Source organism: Rhagoletis pomonella, unplaced genomic scaffold (assembly GCF_013731165.1).
Source record: "Rhagoletis pomonella isolate Grant_MI unplaced genomic scaffold, Rhpom_1.0 Rhpom_scaffold_00003, whole genome shotgun sequence".
Taxonomy (NCBI): Eukaryota; Metazoa; Arthropoda; class Insecta; order Diptera; family Tephritidae; genus Rhagoletis; species Rhagoletis pomonella.
In genome coordinates, this window is record NW_023458557.1 from 74,548,511 (window position 1) to 74,564,317 (window position 15,807).

The 15,807-nt window shown below is 34.5% G+C and overlaps 2 protein-coding genes across 2 annotated transcripts in view; one reads left to right on the forward strand and one right to left on the reverse strand.

The window, feature by feature from the left end:
- Window positions 1–15,807, forward strand: part of LOC118735518 (thrombospondin type-1 domain-containing protein 4) — a 187,419-nt gene that overhangs the window by 45,611 nt on the left and 126,001 nt on the right. The window contains exon 3 of the mRNA XM_036465313.1: window positions 11,182–11,251. Within this exon, the coding sequence (XP_036321206.1) occupies window positions 11,182–11,251 (70 nt within the window). The remainder of the gene's footprint in view (window positions 1–11,181; window positions 11,252–15,807) is intronic.
- On the reverse strand, window positions 2,388–9,644 carry LOC118734929 (putative inorganic phosphate cotransporter). The gene is made up of 4 exons (XM_036464527.1): window positions 9,557–9,644; window positions 3,883–4,019; window positions 2,749–3,822; window positions 2,388–2,677 (listed from the first exon to the last, which is right to left on the reverse strand). The coding sequence occupies exons 1-4, from the start codon at window positions 9,642–9,644 to the stop codon at window positions 2,426–2,428; spliced, it is 1,551 nt and encodes a 516-aa protein (XP_036320420.1). The 3' UTR covers window positions 2,388–2,425.

Sequence of the window (15,807 nt, forward strand, 5' to 3'; positions counted from 1 at the left end):
ATGAAGACCAGAATCAAATATATCAATAGCACGGTTCTAAAAATTTTGTGGTAATCGCTGAGGAAAAAAAAAATGTTTTTACGCCAATTTTCTTTTCAAACAAGCGTTTTCGTAATTTAACCTACAGTTACTTTGCCGATTTCGATGAAAATTATTAGTGTTACAAGCGACCAAAATCGAAAAAAGTGAAATTTCAATCATTTTCTTTTTACAGTAGGTAAATGAAAATATGATGAGAAATGTAGATGTTACGGATCACAATCTGCACAAATTATATACTTTTGCAAAGGGCCCATCAATACCTTTCGAACTGTAGGTCATTTCATGAGATATTGACGAATAACTGAAAACAGTACAAAAAATATATTTTTCGAACAAATATCGAAAACACATTTTGGAACCATGGGTATTTTTTTCGTGCCCAGCGACCCAACGTTTGCCTAAAAAATTTACTTTACAGAGGTTCATATTTCGTGTAAAGTAATATGTAATATGCCTTATTATAATTTTGTAAATATTCACTACAAAAGGGTTAATACCAATGAAGCAAATTTAAAATTGGATTACTAATTAAGAAATATACACTCGTCGTTATTTGAATAGCGCACCTTACAGTCCTTAGTAGTTACAGTTTTCCTTTCGTTTGTTTGATATTCATTAATTTTTTATAAAACTATAGCATAGTCTACGTCTAAACCCGATTTTAAATTTTTTTGAAATTAAAAAAACAAACAAAGGGGCGATTTTTTTTTTTGTTGACGGTGCTGCGCATTTTCTTCCATATAAAAATGTTGTCAAGCATACTTTGTATGGAAGAAAATCCAAAAAAGGGTGCGCTATTCAAAGGACGAGGAATGTATATATGTATGTGTACGCAATTATATGTAGGTAAATTGTTTGAAAAATTGTCTTGCGTTTTCAAAATATATTTGTGGTCACCGTACCTATATGGGAAAGCAGATGACATCGACGTCGGCGGCCTGGGACCCAGGGATATCAGCGTAGCAATTTCCAGTTTTAAAAAGAAGCGAAGGAGGTTTTTGTAGCCTTGAACGAGGACAAAAAATAGTACCTCCCCAAAACACATAAAAAGTCCTCGCATTTTGGCGCACACGTCACTGTTGTCAGTTATAATTTTGAAGTATAGAAGGACTTTGTCTATCTATGATTTAACATATACCACCAACAATGTAAGCCCGAAGATCAAGCGAAGATTAACTCTTGCTAACAAGCGCTACTCTAGGGCTCGGTAGGGAATTGAAAAGTAAAGCCCTTTTCTCGACAAATAAAAGTTACACTCTAAAAATCTTTCATCATGACTGTCTTTTTATTCGAGCCAGAAACATGCACGTTGTCCAACAAAGATGAGAAGGCTTTAGAGGCTTTCGATAAAACTATTTTACGCAATTTTTACGATTGCTCTGGTGAAGGTATCCTTCGACTCGGCACCCCTGGGTGGACTACGATAGATTGGGTGCCCACGAACGCAATGGAAGGACCAAGTGCAAAATCAGAATCTCTACTGACTTTAGGTGGCACTGCATCCCCCCCCCACTGGCTTTTAGTTCTCCACAGATACCGCATCAAACTCATTTTTCTACCAAAATGCCTACAAAAAATCTATTCAAATACTTATAAAAAACGGGGTGCTTTTTTAAAAAGATAACAATATTCTGTAGCTCGTTTCTGTAACTTTTCTCTATCGATTATTTCTCTACTGGTCGAGAATATACGTCATTCTCTACTACACATTAGCAGTAGAGAACAGGGCGGCGAATTCATATCTCAATTCGCCTTCGTAGAGAACTGTTACAGAAACGAGCTACTGATCCGATTGGGCTGGCAGCCACGACTTTCAAAAATAATAATATTTTTCCATAACCAGTCGCAGAAGAAAGTATTAAAAATGAATTAAAAAATCTAAAATTGAAAAACGCCGATGAAGTTATAGATTCCCCAAATTCTGAAACGGCCAAGGGAATGCGAATGGAGAATTGCTTTTAAAAAGCTTTAGAAAAACCTCACTCATCTGGTTTGGCTTGTAAGCGCTGTTTAAACAACGATCTCGCCATTATGCTAGATTCTAATGGTTTCTTAAAATACTTGACATTTGCATTCGCATCCGCATCCGCGGATGTTAGCTGTTAGATATTCGCATCCGCATTCGCATCCGCGGATGTCTAAAATTCCGCATTCGCAACATCCCTACTCTGAACCCTAGGGTGGGGTAGTACTTCAGGGAGTATATTTTCCCCCATCTTCACACTTTCCGAGACACTCCAAATGATAAATTTTGGATCATTCTCATCAATAAATATATTTGACTTACACTCGTAACTATAAATATTATTTACACATAAAATACTAAATATGTATGTATAACCTAACTTATCTATGTATGTATGCACATATGTATGGGAGTACTTTAAAGTCTTGTTCTCTCTATAATAGCTTCGTCTTTGACGGCTTCTACTTGCTGATCCTTTTTCATTTTTTCTACAGCTTTCTTTTCAGCAACTTTCTTGCTCGTAGATTTCTCCACGTCTCTTTCGTTTTCAAAATCCGACGAGTTCCAGGCCTGAGTCTCTGAAGTGCCCCAAATTATGTAAAACAGGTTGCCCACGAAGAAAATCAGAGCTGCGATTGCGAAGATGATTTGCCATTGCGAGCGATTGTGCTGTAAATTTAATGCTGATAAATTAAAAAATTCTACAAGTCAACTTGATTTTTTTTTTAATGCTTTCATACCTTGTCTGTCACAATGACACCCACTAGTAAGGGCGACAAGATCGGCACCACATTCACAATAGTATTTGATAAGCCCATCAGTATGCCTGCATGATTGGGCGCCAGATCTAGGGAGTTGAGCGTACTGCCAATGGTGGAGCCACCATTTATGCCTACATTTAGCGTCATCAGCACAATGGCCAATGTCGGCTGATTGGAGTCCAAGAAACCAATGCCGATTAGTAAGAGTGCTGGTATCCACAGCGAGATGGTATTGATCGTCTTGCGTACGGCCGTCAGTGACAGAATCTTCCGCTTGGTCAAAAAATTCGCTATGGCCAAGTATACGTACAATGAGAGCCACATTGTCAGATAGGGTAGAGCAGAAAATAGTCCATTCTCCTTGATTTCCATATTCAGCACACCATTCATGTAGGAGGGGATTTGCGCTTGCAGAGTAGTGAAACCCCAAGCCTCCGCGCAACGCCCCACAAGAAAAGCTAAAAATGGCACCGAAGTAAAAATTGCACGCCAAGGCACTGGTATTCGCTGCTGGTGAAAGTCATCGTTGCGCTCGAGCGACGACTCTATATACCTGCACTCCTGTGGTGTGATGAACTTGGAGGAAGGCGCATTATCTGCAGCGAAAATAAGCCAAAATATGCACCACACAAAGCAGAGCGCCGCCGACACGTAGGAAATGCCTGGCCAACCCAATGAACTGCTAGCGATTAGACCACTCGATGCCAGAGCTATAACTGTGCCACAATCGGTGCCGGACAAGCTGAGCGCGCCTAGCAGATTACGTTCATGCAGCGGTGACCACTTGGCCAGGTGCTCATGTATGGCGGGAAAGATGAGGCCCTGAAAGAGACCTTGCAGTAAACGTATGACGCAAAAGATCGGCCAGCCACCGAGCCGTACACAAGCGGGCGTTATGAAGCTGCATACAGCAGAGGCAAATGTGGCGGTGAGTATGGTGATTTTAGCGCCAAAGCGGCGACTCAGATAGCCACCAGGAAATTGTGTGAGCACATAACCCCAGTAGAAGCTGGATAGTATGTAAGACTTATGCAGCTCGGTCCAATCGTACTCCTGTTGGATATAAGAGATGGTTAATTGTTTAATTAAAATGCTGTGTATTTGCTGACTTACCGGGAAATCTGGATTTGTTGTGTTGGCATTAGTCATTGCGACTACAGCGACCGAGACATTCAGCCGACTAATATAGACTACAACAATGTTGAAGAATAGTAGCAACGCCTGCAGATGGCGCACTCCAAAAACGGAAGCTGAAGGTGTATATTGGTAGACAATTTTTAATTAGATGCTTTGGTTAAAAAATATGCATATTTTTTCTTAAATTACGCAAAGAAGTTTCCCTATGTTCTTTTGTAGCTTAAATATGATATTTTAAAGTCCTGTGTGAGATGGTTCTTTTTTGACCAAACGCTCGGATCTAGATTGTCAGGCTTGCGAGATGGTTTGCAGTCTGCAGGTTCCGAATACATTTTACCTAAGTCTCTTGAAAATCTGTCCCCTTTTGGGAGTAATGGTGGACTTAAATCTAAATTCCCTAACAAGCAACTACATACTATGTCTACGTCGCGAAAATTCAATTTTTTTTCCCCGAACAAAGATCCCAAAGAGGACACAACCCAAGAGGATAGGCTTCGCAGAAATCCGGGATTAATTCCCCTCAAACAAATATCCAAAACAAATTAAATCCAAGAGAAAAAGCTTCATTCAGTCTCAGGATAGCCACAACTTCAACATCCGCCAGAGTTCTCACAGCGTAAGGGTTGACTACCGGCACGAGAACACCTAGCACGATTGTGCAATTGTAAGCCATCAGAATTTCAGCTGATTGTTTTATGTCTTCAAGGCAGAGAAATGGTCTCGATTAGCTCTTACCTTTCATTCCACTTGGGCGGAAAACCTTCTGGATATTCTGGAAAGCTGTTCTCGTCCCGGAAGTCAACCCTCACGCTGTGAGAAATCTGGCGGATGTTGACGTTGTGGCTATAAACTTGAAGAAGTTAATTTGAAATGCACGCAACTGAGGATACTTGTGGTTATATCGAGATGAAGAAGAAAACGAAATTGTTTCGTACTTTCTCTCTGTCTCGTGAAGTGGCGCTACTGAGTCTGCCATTAAAAACGAGGTAAACGGTCGACACTCAGTTTTACCCACCCGCAGAAATCAATAAATGTATACTCGCGAAACTAAGGTTTTAATTTTTTTCGCTGGCATCGCGATTTTTTTAAAGGACTTTGAATCTCAAAAATGTATGACGAATAAAAAATGCATGTACATTAGGGTTGTCCAAAAAAAAAGTACAGTCGGAATTTTAAACCACTCACCCCCTAGGATTTTTCTATATGGAAAAAATATACCCCTATTTTAATTTGTAATCAAAAAATATTTAGAGATCCTATGATTGTTCTATACCGAAAAAATATACCACTATTTTTTAGTTTGAAATCAAAAAATATTCAGAGGTCAAAATTTCATGTACATATTTTAAATGGGCAAGCAAAAAAAAACTTTTCGTAGAAATGATATAGAATTCTTGAAAATCGATATTTTACATTCGGAAAAATATGGTTCTCTTCAGGAGACTTCCAATAATAATATCCAATGTTTATTTATCCACTTTAGATACCAACGATTTTTTTTTGCGACCTCTAAATATTTTTTTTATTTCCAAATAAAAAAGAGAGGTATATTTTTTTGATATGGAACAATCCTAGAGCGTGCGAGCGTTAAAATTCCGTCTTTACTTTTTCACATGCATTTTTGTACATACATAGAATTATTAAATGGGTATCAAATATAAGATAAAATTCTGTAGAATTGAAAAAGATTAAATTTTTTGTTGTACTGTATTATTTTACATTTAATAAAAAAAAATTTTGGTGCACAAAACGAATAGATGGTATTGAAAATGTCCTTTAAAAATATCCTTGAAAATGTTGCAATTTTATTTGAAAAAAAAAAGATATGTAAACGACTAATACATACACGACCACATACTCAAATCTCGTTCTTGTAACTTTATTAGCTTAACAAAATAAAAATAATTCACCAAAATGTGAAATAAAAATAGAAGTTTTAATTTTACTGAACTTTCTCTTTCATTTGGTATATTGCACGGAATTTTTAAAATAGCTTTCATAACCTCGAAATTTTAAGGTCCTTCGAAAAAATCCCGATGTCAGAGAGAAAAACTAAAAACACAGTTTTACTATAATTGGCTTCAATTTAGTTTCGTGAGTATATTTTCTCGTGCGTTTTGATTTTTTTATTTGGTTTTTATCACACGGTGCAATAATGTTTGCTTGAAAATTTTTAGCACTTTGTAATTTGTTTTCCTTTTTCGTTCAGTTTTCACTTTTTGTTATAAAAAATTATTTCAATAAAAAATACTGCTTTGTGTTATAAAACCTTTCCTTCACTACGTACAATTATTCTCAGCAGCCACCATTACAATTCACTTTTGCTTATGATCAAATCGTTTATGCACTTTTGAGTCTATTATCGTAACAGTATACTACCTTTTAAAGGGCAATTTAGAAAACTAAAACATACTTAGTGACTCATGTTTAAATAGAAACGCGTAGAAGAATTGCAAACTGCGCTTGAGTTTTTAAGAATGATACATTCCATCCGGAAATTTATGTATTTATTCAAATAGGTATTTATTTAGATAAGAGTCGCAATGGTTTTTACAATTGTTTTACCGTGTAGTACCACGTCTTGTACTCAACGTAGTTAACAACAAAATTAATTGAAAACACATTTTTTGCTTGTATAACAAGCTTTTCTCTCTCCGAAAGTTGTTGAACCTTTTCATTTTAAATTCGAACAATGGGCGATTTCTGCACAATACTGAACAATTGAGGTTTCGTTATCGATTTTTATTACATTATATAATACATTTTTTATTCTTTTGGACTTTATTGTACTTTAACTCGGTTAAAGTTCTCTACTTATACCCTTAAGTGCTTACGTTTTTCCATTAATAAAAATCTGCCTTTCCTTCTCTAAAGACTGTTTTTTTTTTACGTTAATCGAGTGTTCTTCTTTACACGGACCCGTTTCGAAACGTTTTGAGCTTAAAGCCTGAATGAGTGATCTAGGTATTTAGTTACTAAAAGAAAACGTTTAAACTAATTAAAATGTGAAAAGATAACATTTGAACAGATGGAACTGATCGGGTATCGCGAATTCAGTGGTTGAGGGAAAATATTGCCAAAACACCATAAGTTGAGTTTATTTGATTTATCGTTCTGCGTAGAGGCAATGCGTCAGAACAACGGTTGAACATGAATAACTAAAAAAGAGCAAATATTTTTATTAACTTTTGTAAGAAAACAAAAAACAGTGAGTGTTGCTATTAATTTGCGTTCGTTAGATTGGTTTCTTGTAAAAACGCAAAAGAATATTTGTTAACAGTTTTTAAATTAATAATGGGTCAGCCGATCAGAGTCAACTTAAGAAGAGAGAATACAAAGTATGTAGTTATAAGCAAATAGGGCTGCAAACTTACAAGATCGCGATATCGAGATCGATAATTGGCATATTCATCGGCATTTTTATTGTAACCATTTAAACATGACCTTGACTTATGGGCTGATAAATATTTTGATAAAAATATCGACCAACGCACCATTGACGATTATCGATACATAATTCGATGTCAATATCGTTCTAAATTGATTTTTGAAACCGCTACTGTTAAATTTATCGATGCTACCATCGCCCGTGTTAGTGCAACTATCGATGTGGGTGAAAAAAAAAATGGATATAGTTATACATATGTATGTACATACATAAATATGTATATTCATATTCATATTCCAGTACCTCAAAATTGTTTAAAAATAATATTTTGGATGCAAATTGAAAAAAATTACACTTTTAGAATCTCATAAATTATAGAAAGTATCTGATATTTGAAATTAGGTGGCAACCCTATGAAAAAATACCCCGGGTTGAAGAATACACATTTTATATACAACAAGTAAGAAAGTCTAAGTTCGGGCGGAGCCGAACATTAAATACCCGGCGCAAGTATTAAATATATGTTTTCCACCTTTCCGAAAGCTACCGCTACATGATAAGCCGGGGTGTATAGATTTTAAGTAAATTAGCGTCCTTAAATTTCGAAATATTGAAATTTCAAGCATATCTGAAATTTACCGTTATATGAAATGCGGCCTCAATTTTAGTCCGATTTCAACAAATTTCAACGGTTTGCTTTTATGTGGCAAGCACAATAACCATACCGAGCTTGGTGCAAATTGCTAGAGCGGTTAGCGAGATACATATATGTGATCATAAGTGGGCGGTGCTACGCCTATTTTCCAAAATTTTGTCATAAACGTATTTCTTGGTAAAGAGTTGTTGCAATCATCAATTTTGAATAAATTAGCTTCAATATTTACTGATTTTTCGAATATTTTGTATTTCTCGAAATTACCGTTATATGGGATGTGGGCGTGGTTATTGTCCGATTTTAGAAATTTTCGGCCAGTTGGTATGCTGTACCAGGACCAACAACTGTGCCCAGTTTGGAAGAAATTGGTGTAGCGGTTACCAAGATATACACATGTAACCATAAGTGGGCGTGGCTACGCCCATTTGCCAAAATTTTGTAATATTCTTATTTTTCGTCTAAAACTCATTGCAAATATCAATTTTGAGTGAATTATCTTCAGTAGTTACTAAAATATCGCAGTTTTCGTTTTTCTGAAAATTACCGTTATATGGGAGGTAGGCGTGGTTATTGTCCGATTTTTAAAATTTTCAGCCATTTAGTAAGCTGTACTAAGGCCAACACTGTGCCAAGTTTGGAAGAAATAGGTGCAGCGGTTACCAAGATATACACATGTAACCATAAGTGGGCGTGGCTACGCCCATTTTCCAAAAATTTTTAATATTCATGTTTTCCGTCTGAAACTCATTGTAAGTATCAATTTTGAGTGGATTATCTTCAGTAGTTACTAAAATATCGCAGTTTTCGTATTTCTTAAAATTACCGTTATATGGGAGGTAGGCGTGGTTATTATCCGATTTCGCCCATTTTCAATACCATCCGTCCCACGCCCAAAAGAAGTTCACGTACCAAGTTTCGTTAAGATATCTCAATTTTTACTCGAGTTATCGTGTGCACAGACGGACGGACGGACGGACGGACGGACGGACGGACGGACAGACAGTCACCGCTTAATCGATTTCTCTTTTCATCCTGATCATTTATGTATACATTTGTCTATATCTATCTCGATTCGTTTTGCCTGTTACAAACAACCGTTATGTGAACAAAGTTATAATACCCTTGTGCACAAGTGCGCTCGGGTATAAAAACAATCGCTCGCAGAAATTAATAAGATACACATTTATATTAAAAAAAGTGGCAACCCTCAACGAAAATATTTCTGGATAAAAGTTTTCAAAAATAACTTTCAGTTGAAATCTACATTAAGCTATTCTAGCTTAATTTTCCCGAATCGAAAATAAGTGAAAATCGTACAATAATAGGGGGCAACTCTATTCAAAAATATTTCTAAATAAGAGATTTTTAAAATACTTTAAATATTTTAAATATTTGTTTGGATATGAAATCCCTGTTCGTAATCACATTCATATTCATTTTTATATTTATATTCATATTCATTTTCATAATCACATTAATATTCATATCCATATTCATATTCTTATTCATATTCATATACATAATCATACTCATATTTATATTCGTATTAACATTCACATTCATATTCATACTCATACTCATATTCGCACTCATATTCATATTCCCACTCATATTCATATTGATATTCACATTTATATTGATATTAGTATTCATATCCGTATTCGTTTTAGTTTTCATATTCATATTCATATTCATATTCATATTCATATTCAGAGTCATATTCAAAATCATTTTAATTTTCGTATTCATATTAATTTTCATATTGATATTGATATTGACATTCCAATTCGCATTCATATTTATCTGCATATTCATATTCATAATCGCATCGAATTAATTTTTATATTCATACTCCTATTAATTACTATCAACAATCCAAGCCTACCCACTTATGTACAAACATATTTTTCTTAGCTTTAATTGCAAAGCTCTTTCTTTGCAAAACTTCGTCACAAATATGTACTCGAACCTTAAAATATCTACGCAAAAGTGAAATCAAATAAATAATACAAAAATAATTTGAACAGATGTGTTAACAGTCTTGTATTTCACCGACTTTTTTTATAGGCTAGTTGCCATTTGATTTGTGAAGAAATGTGTCATTTCAAGCAAACAGTTATCTCCACAATAGGCAACTCAGCGCTGCAATAATGGGTGGCTCAACGGGTGCATGTGCATCGGATATTAATATACAATAGGGGTATTCTCTGAGTCTTGCAAAGCCCTTGCACGGTGCACAGATTGCACGGATTGCACGGAAAAAACCGGTTTTCGTATGGGACAGCTTTGCAAACCGTGCAATCCGTGCACCTTGCAAGGGCTTTGCAAGACTCAGAGAATGCCCCTAATATAAATATGTTTGTATTGCAGAAAGTGCAAAATTGCGATCAATTTGTAGATCATATAATTAGCCTACTTGGTTTAGTTTATTTGCATACACAAACTCAATCAATTTTTTTAACAAAAGCGGAACAACCAAAAACAAAATAACGAAGAGAAAGAAAAGAATTGGAACATTTTTCATCACTTCATTACTACAATTCACTTATGAATTCAATTTGCATTGCAACATCTACATTTGAGTACATCATTGCAGCATAAATTTTAAAAAGTATACAAAGATATATTTGTACATATATATAATTACATAAGTATGTACATACATATGTATGCACACATGTTTTGGCATCTCGACATATTGGCATCTCTGCTGGACTGCCGTTTGCCAGTCACTTGTTGCTGATGATTTTGCAGTTCATTTCGCTGCTCTGATTGAACGCCTCCAACAGCTTGGTGCATAACTACATATGCACTTATAAACATCGCTTATTTCTACATTATTCTCTAATATTTTCTGCGCCAGTACATTTATGCTTTGAAGTGACGCACTTATTGGCTGTGTCGCTTGGACGCCACTTTCTGGCGTCAAATGCACATTTTTGTTTGGCTTGTTTTGCAATTTCTGAGATACATTCTATACATACATATATATAAAAAAATTTATCCATTGGGATTGGAAATTTTCTTATTAATGTCGAAGTAGATTATCTCCCATTGATTTGCTTGCGGTCATTTGAAAGCATTTTTTTTGGGCCAATTTTGTAAAGGGATTATCGTCTGCTTATGATTTCTCAGCAAAATTAGAATGCACATGTGTTTAAAAAAAATTGCGAATGCATACCTCGTAACTGAAGATATAACTTAATTATTATTTTTTTTTAATTTTTTGCAGATTATGTCTCTATATAATATTGATAAGCGCATTGGTTGGAGCGGATATAACGACTGTCGAACGGATACGGGTAAGTCATTTACATATACTACATTCATATATTGAATTTTAGATGATAAATGTCTGTGACAAATTGAGATTAAGCAATATGTAAGTTAAGATTTGAAATCTAAAGTAATATAATCAAAAAATTATCATCCCGCCCTTTCGAAGGCACCATTCGATACCTGTACACTACGAAGCATGATTTCCTCATGAACTAAAAAATTTACACGTTCAATATTTTTACTTCAGAATTCTTGAGAGCTTTCGTGATGTCGTGTATGACTTTTCGATTTTTTTTCCGGGAGTGTTTAAGACTTTTCACGTTCAATGGTACATTAAAGCTTTAAGTTTGCTTTTTTGCTAACAAAATATCAAGCGATAAAAAATATAATCTAAGCTTCTCAATTTTTTTTTTACTTTTTAGCACATCAGCAGAAAAGGTTGCGGGTTTTCCACTAGAATTAAAAAATATTATAATTAAAGACTTCCGCCAAAATATTTCGAAAAAATATTGAGATTAAAGTGAGCTAGACCAATTTAGAAAATATCCTATTATCTGAAACAATTTACAAAAAAAAAAAATAATTTGTATAAACTAACCTTATTAAAAAAAAACTCGACTTATGGAGGTATTTTCAAAAAGGTCAGCTCACGTAAATCTTAATATTTTTCCGAAGTATTTTAGCGGAAGTCTTTAAATATAATTAATTTCGTATTACCGATGGGAAAACAGTACCGACTTTTTTTGTATGGAGTGGTACGCTAATAGGCATACATAACGCACGTATCTATTTTCGAACAAAAAACTGTATATAACTGCCAACGGGATTATTTTTTTTTTGAATAAAAGCATGTGCGATTAATCGATTATATAATTTTTAAATTAATCACAATCCTGATTAATTAAAAAATGCGATTAATCAGATTCTGATTAATCAAATCCTGAGTAATTACGGTTTACTCATAAAAAATGAATTGAAATTCGAGTAAATTTTGTAATTTCTTTCGAGTTTACATTTTTGGAATCCCAGAAAAAGTATTATTTGCGTTATGCATACATAAAACTAATTATTTTAAATATGTATGTAGTTGTTTTAAAACATGAATTTTTCAAGATAAAATTTTTGCTACATAAATACATACACTGGAAAAATAGCCAAAACTCGTTAATTAATTTATTCATATTTTCGCCACACGCACAGTGTTTCGACTATATGGAGGCAGCTAGAAAAAAAAACGTGGTGAAGTCTACTTAGAGAGGGAAAAGTAAAAGTCATAAATACCAAATTTCACATTATTTACTCACACCCTTTCTTCACGAACGATACATTTTCGAAAAAATACGGGAATCGGCGCGATACCTTCTAATCAGTTTAATTGCCTTTGGCGATTAACCCATTAAAGCAAGTGTTTCTTTTATTTGGTACTTTCTTATAAAAAAATTTACTTTAAATTGTAGATCCTAAAGATGATTAGTAAAAACAAGTTTGAGTACCGGTCCGTCAGGTCTTGAAATTAGACGAATGTTTTAGAGAAATCTATGTAGTTTTCGAATATATGATTTGATCTTTTCGCGCGACTTTGCAAATATATATAATTTTTGATTTTAGCTTTTTTTTGCATAATTTCGCAAAACGAATTTTTCGAACAATGAAAAAATCTCACCAAACATTGGAAAAAAAGCGAGTATTTACACCTATCTACAGTATAACCTTTGTTTCCTGAGAGCGGAAAGCAGGAAACGAAAATTTCATTACATTTAATGACTGGGCCCATATTTTTTGTGAGTTTTGGACGTTATAGTGATCCAATCTTCTCCATACTTTATATTTAGGTATTTCTAATAAGAGACAGACTACAAACTAAATTGCATCGATGTCGGATGAAATTTAATGTTTCCGCGCATATAGCGCAAGCTTATGGTCTGATTGTGTATACTTACCATACAGAAATTAGCATAACTTGTAAAAAGTTTTGAGTTTAGATTTTGCCTCACATTTGCTTAATTGACATTACAATTGCGGTGGTACCAATAGCACTATTTTTACAGAGATCCATGGAAGGCATATTAGGGGAATTCACGACTCTATCCATGTAATTTTGGGAACAAGTAAAGAATGGGGCCATTTGAGCTGAAAAAATAAAAAGTGAGCATGGCCCGGCGCTTTTCTCTGATTTGAATGGAATAAATTTAGTTTGGAGCAAATTCATAGGAGCGGTGCTAGGGAGCGTAAACGCGGAATTTTCAATATTTTCAAAAGCTTATATTTTGAAAAGTTTTGAACCAATTTTCAAAGCATGAATGTGGTTGGAATGGTAATTGCTTTGATATGTGTATATTAAATACATAAGTATGTAAATATACGCACTTGGAGAAAAAAGGTGGCAACCCTATTAAAAAAGCCCTTTTGCACAAGCACTTTCATTCGATATCTAATGTTTTTAATGCAATGAACAAACCTTATAATTTTTTAGACAGACGGCAACACTATTAAAAAAAAAATCTTACTGTACATCTGGAGGCCAAGCCCTTTCATTTGGCAACTCACTTTTTAGTCCAAAGAACAGCCCACATCTTATAATTTTTCGTATAAGCGGCAACCCTTTCGAAAAAATAAAACCTTATTACACATCCGAAGACCGGATTTTTTTTTTTTGATTTGAATAAACTGTGCAAATGTGATGTCACTAACACAAAATATGTAAGGTAGTAATTTTTAAATAGGTGCCAACAGCACTAAAAAAAAAAGCTTATTGCACATCCGAAAAATATATTCTTTCACGTGGTACCTAATTTTTTAGTCCAATGAACGGTGAAAATCTTTTGACTATTTATTAGGTGGAAACCGTACTCAGAATAATAATCCATTATTGCACATTTTCATTTGACAGCGACAGTGCAGAACTGATCCTTACGTTTACTATGATTGTATATTGTTATTTTATTAATAGGTGGCAACCCGATAAAAAAAAATAAAATAGTAGCGCTTTTTTAGAGGCCAATCTCTTTCATTTGACACCTCATCTTTTGTAATCCAACGAACGGTGCAGATCTTGTAGTTTTTTAGACAGTTGGAAACCCTATTACAATTCTAAATAAAAAAGGGCCACCCTCCTATCGATACAGAGTATACTAGAGAAAATCGCTTCAAAATCCGTTCAGTAGTTTTCTGGATCACCGCGTACAAAGAATCTCGACTTTTCTTTATAGATTTAGAAATTATGGCATTTTTTTATGAAAATTTATGTTTTTCTTAAAGAAAATGAAAATTATGTCAAACTGCAAATAAACTTAGTGTCGACTTAATTTGGACTACAAATATACCCCATTTAAACCACTTAATAGCCACTTGAATAAATTTTTCGGTAAAAAAAAAATCCATTTACCTAAAGAAACCAAAAATCAGCTGTTTTTGTTCACATAACCCTATTGCGTCGATGCATAAGGTTGGTAGTACTGAGAAATTTGGCTGCATGCGAAGCATAAACAGCCTTAGTTTTGTAAAGTTGTGTAACGTTTAAGAAGTTGTGCGAAGTTAAAGCTCAGTTAGTCTCGACTTAACTTAATTTAACTTACCCTAAGAAATCATCAACGATTACTCAACATGTCAACTTAAGCTAGAAGCGGAAATATTTTTTTTTTTTGTTTTTAATTTTTTTTTTCAGCTGTTTGACACTTTGCCGCCTAAAATGCCACATCAAAAAAATTAACGCAAAAAATATGTTTGCGTGCATTTATTTTTGAAAAACACAAAAACGAAAATCTGGCAAGCCTGATTCTCTCACCGCTCTCACTTTCCGTAAGACTGTAAAAGCTTAAACAGGCGGCAGCGTTGATCCCAACTAACTTGGACTTAATCCGGATCAACCGCATTTAATTCCCGAGTTGATCCGGATCAACGCTGCCGTCTGTTTATGCTTTAACTTAACAATCTAAAATCTGCAGGTACTTAAGTTACTTACGGTAAGTTAAGTTTTAACTAACCGCCAACACAGTTTCTCATATAACAGATTAGCCAAAATACTAAGTTAAGTTACGGAAATTAAGTCTAGACTAACTGAGCTTTTATGCGAAGTATGTATAATCAGACTTTTACCAGCCAATGTGTGTGTGTGTATGAGCAATACGCTAACAACAGCTTGCTTAATTACTTTTCGAAGTTACATATTTTTAGGCAGAAGTGCTTACTATTAAATTTTTATACCCGAGCGCACATGTGCACAAGGGTATATTTATTTTGTTCACATAACGGTTGTTTGTAACAGCCAAAACGAATCGAGATAGATATAGACAAATGTATACATAAATGGTCAGGATGAAAAAATAAATCGATTAAGCCATGTCTGTCTGTCCGTCCGTCTGTCCGTCTGTCCGTCCGTCCGTGTACACGATAACTCGAGCAAAAATTGAGATATCTCAACGAAATTTGGTATGTAGGTTTCCCTTAATCCAAGGTAGGTTGGTATTGAAAATGGGCGAAATCGGACTGTAACCACGTCCACTTCCCATATAACGGTAATTTCCAGAAATACGAAAACTGCGATATTTTAGTAACTACTGAAGATAATTCACTCAAAATT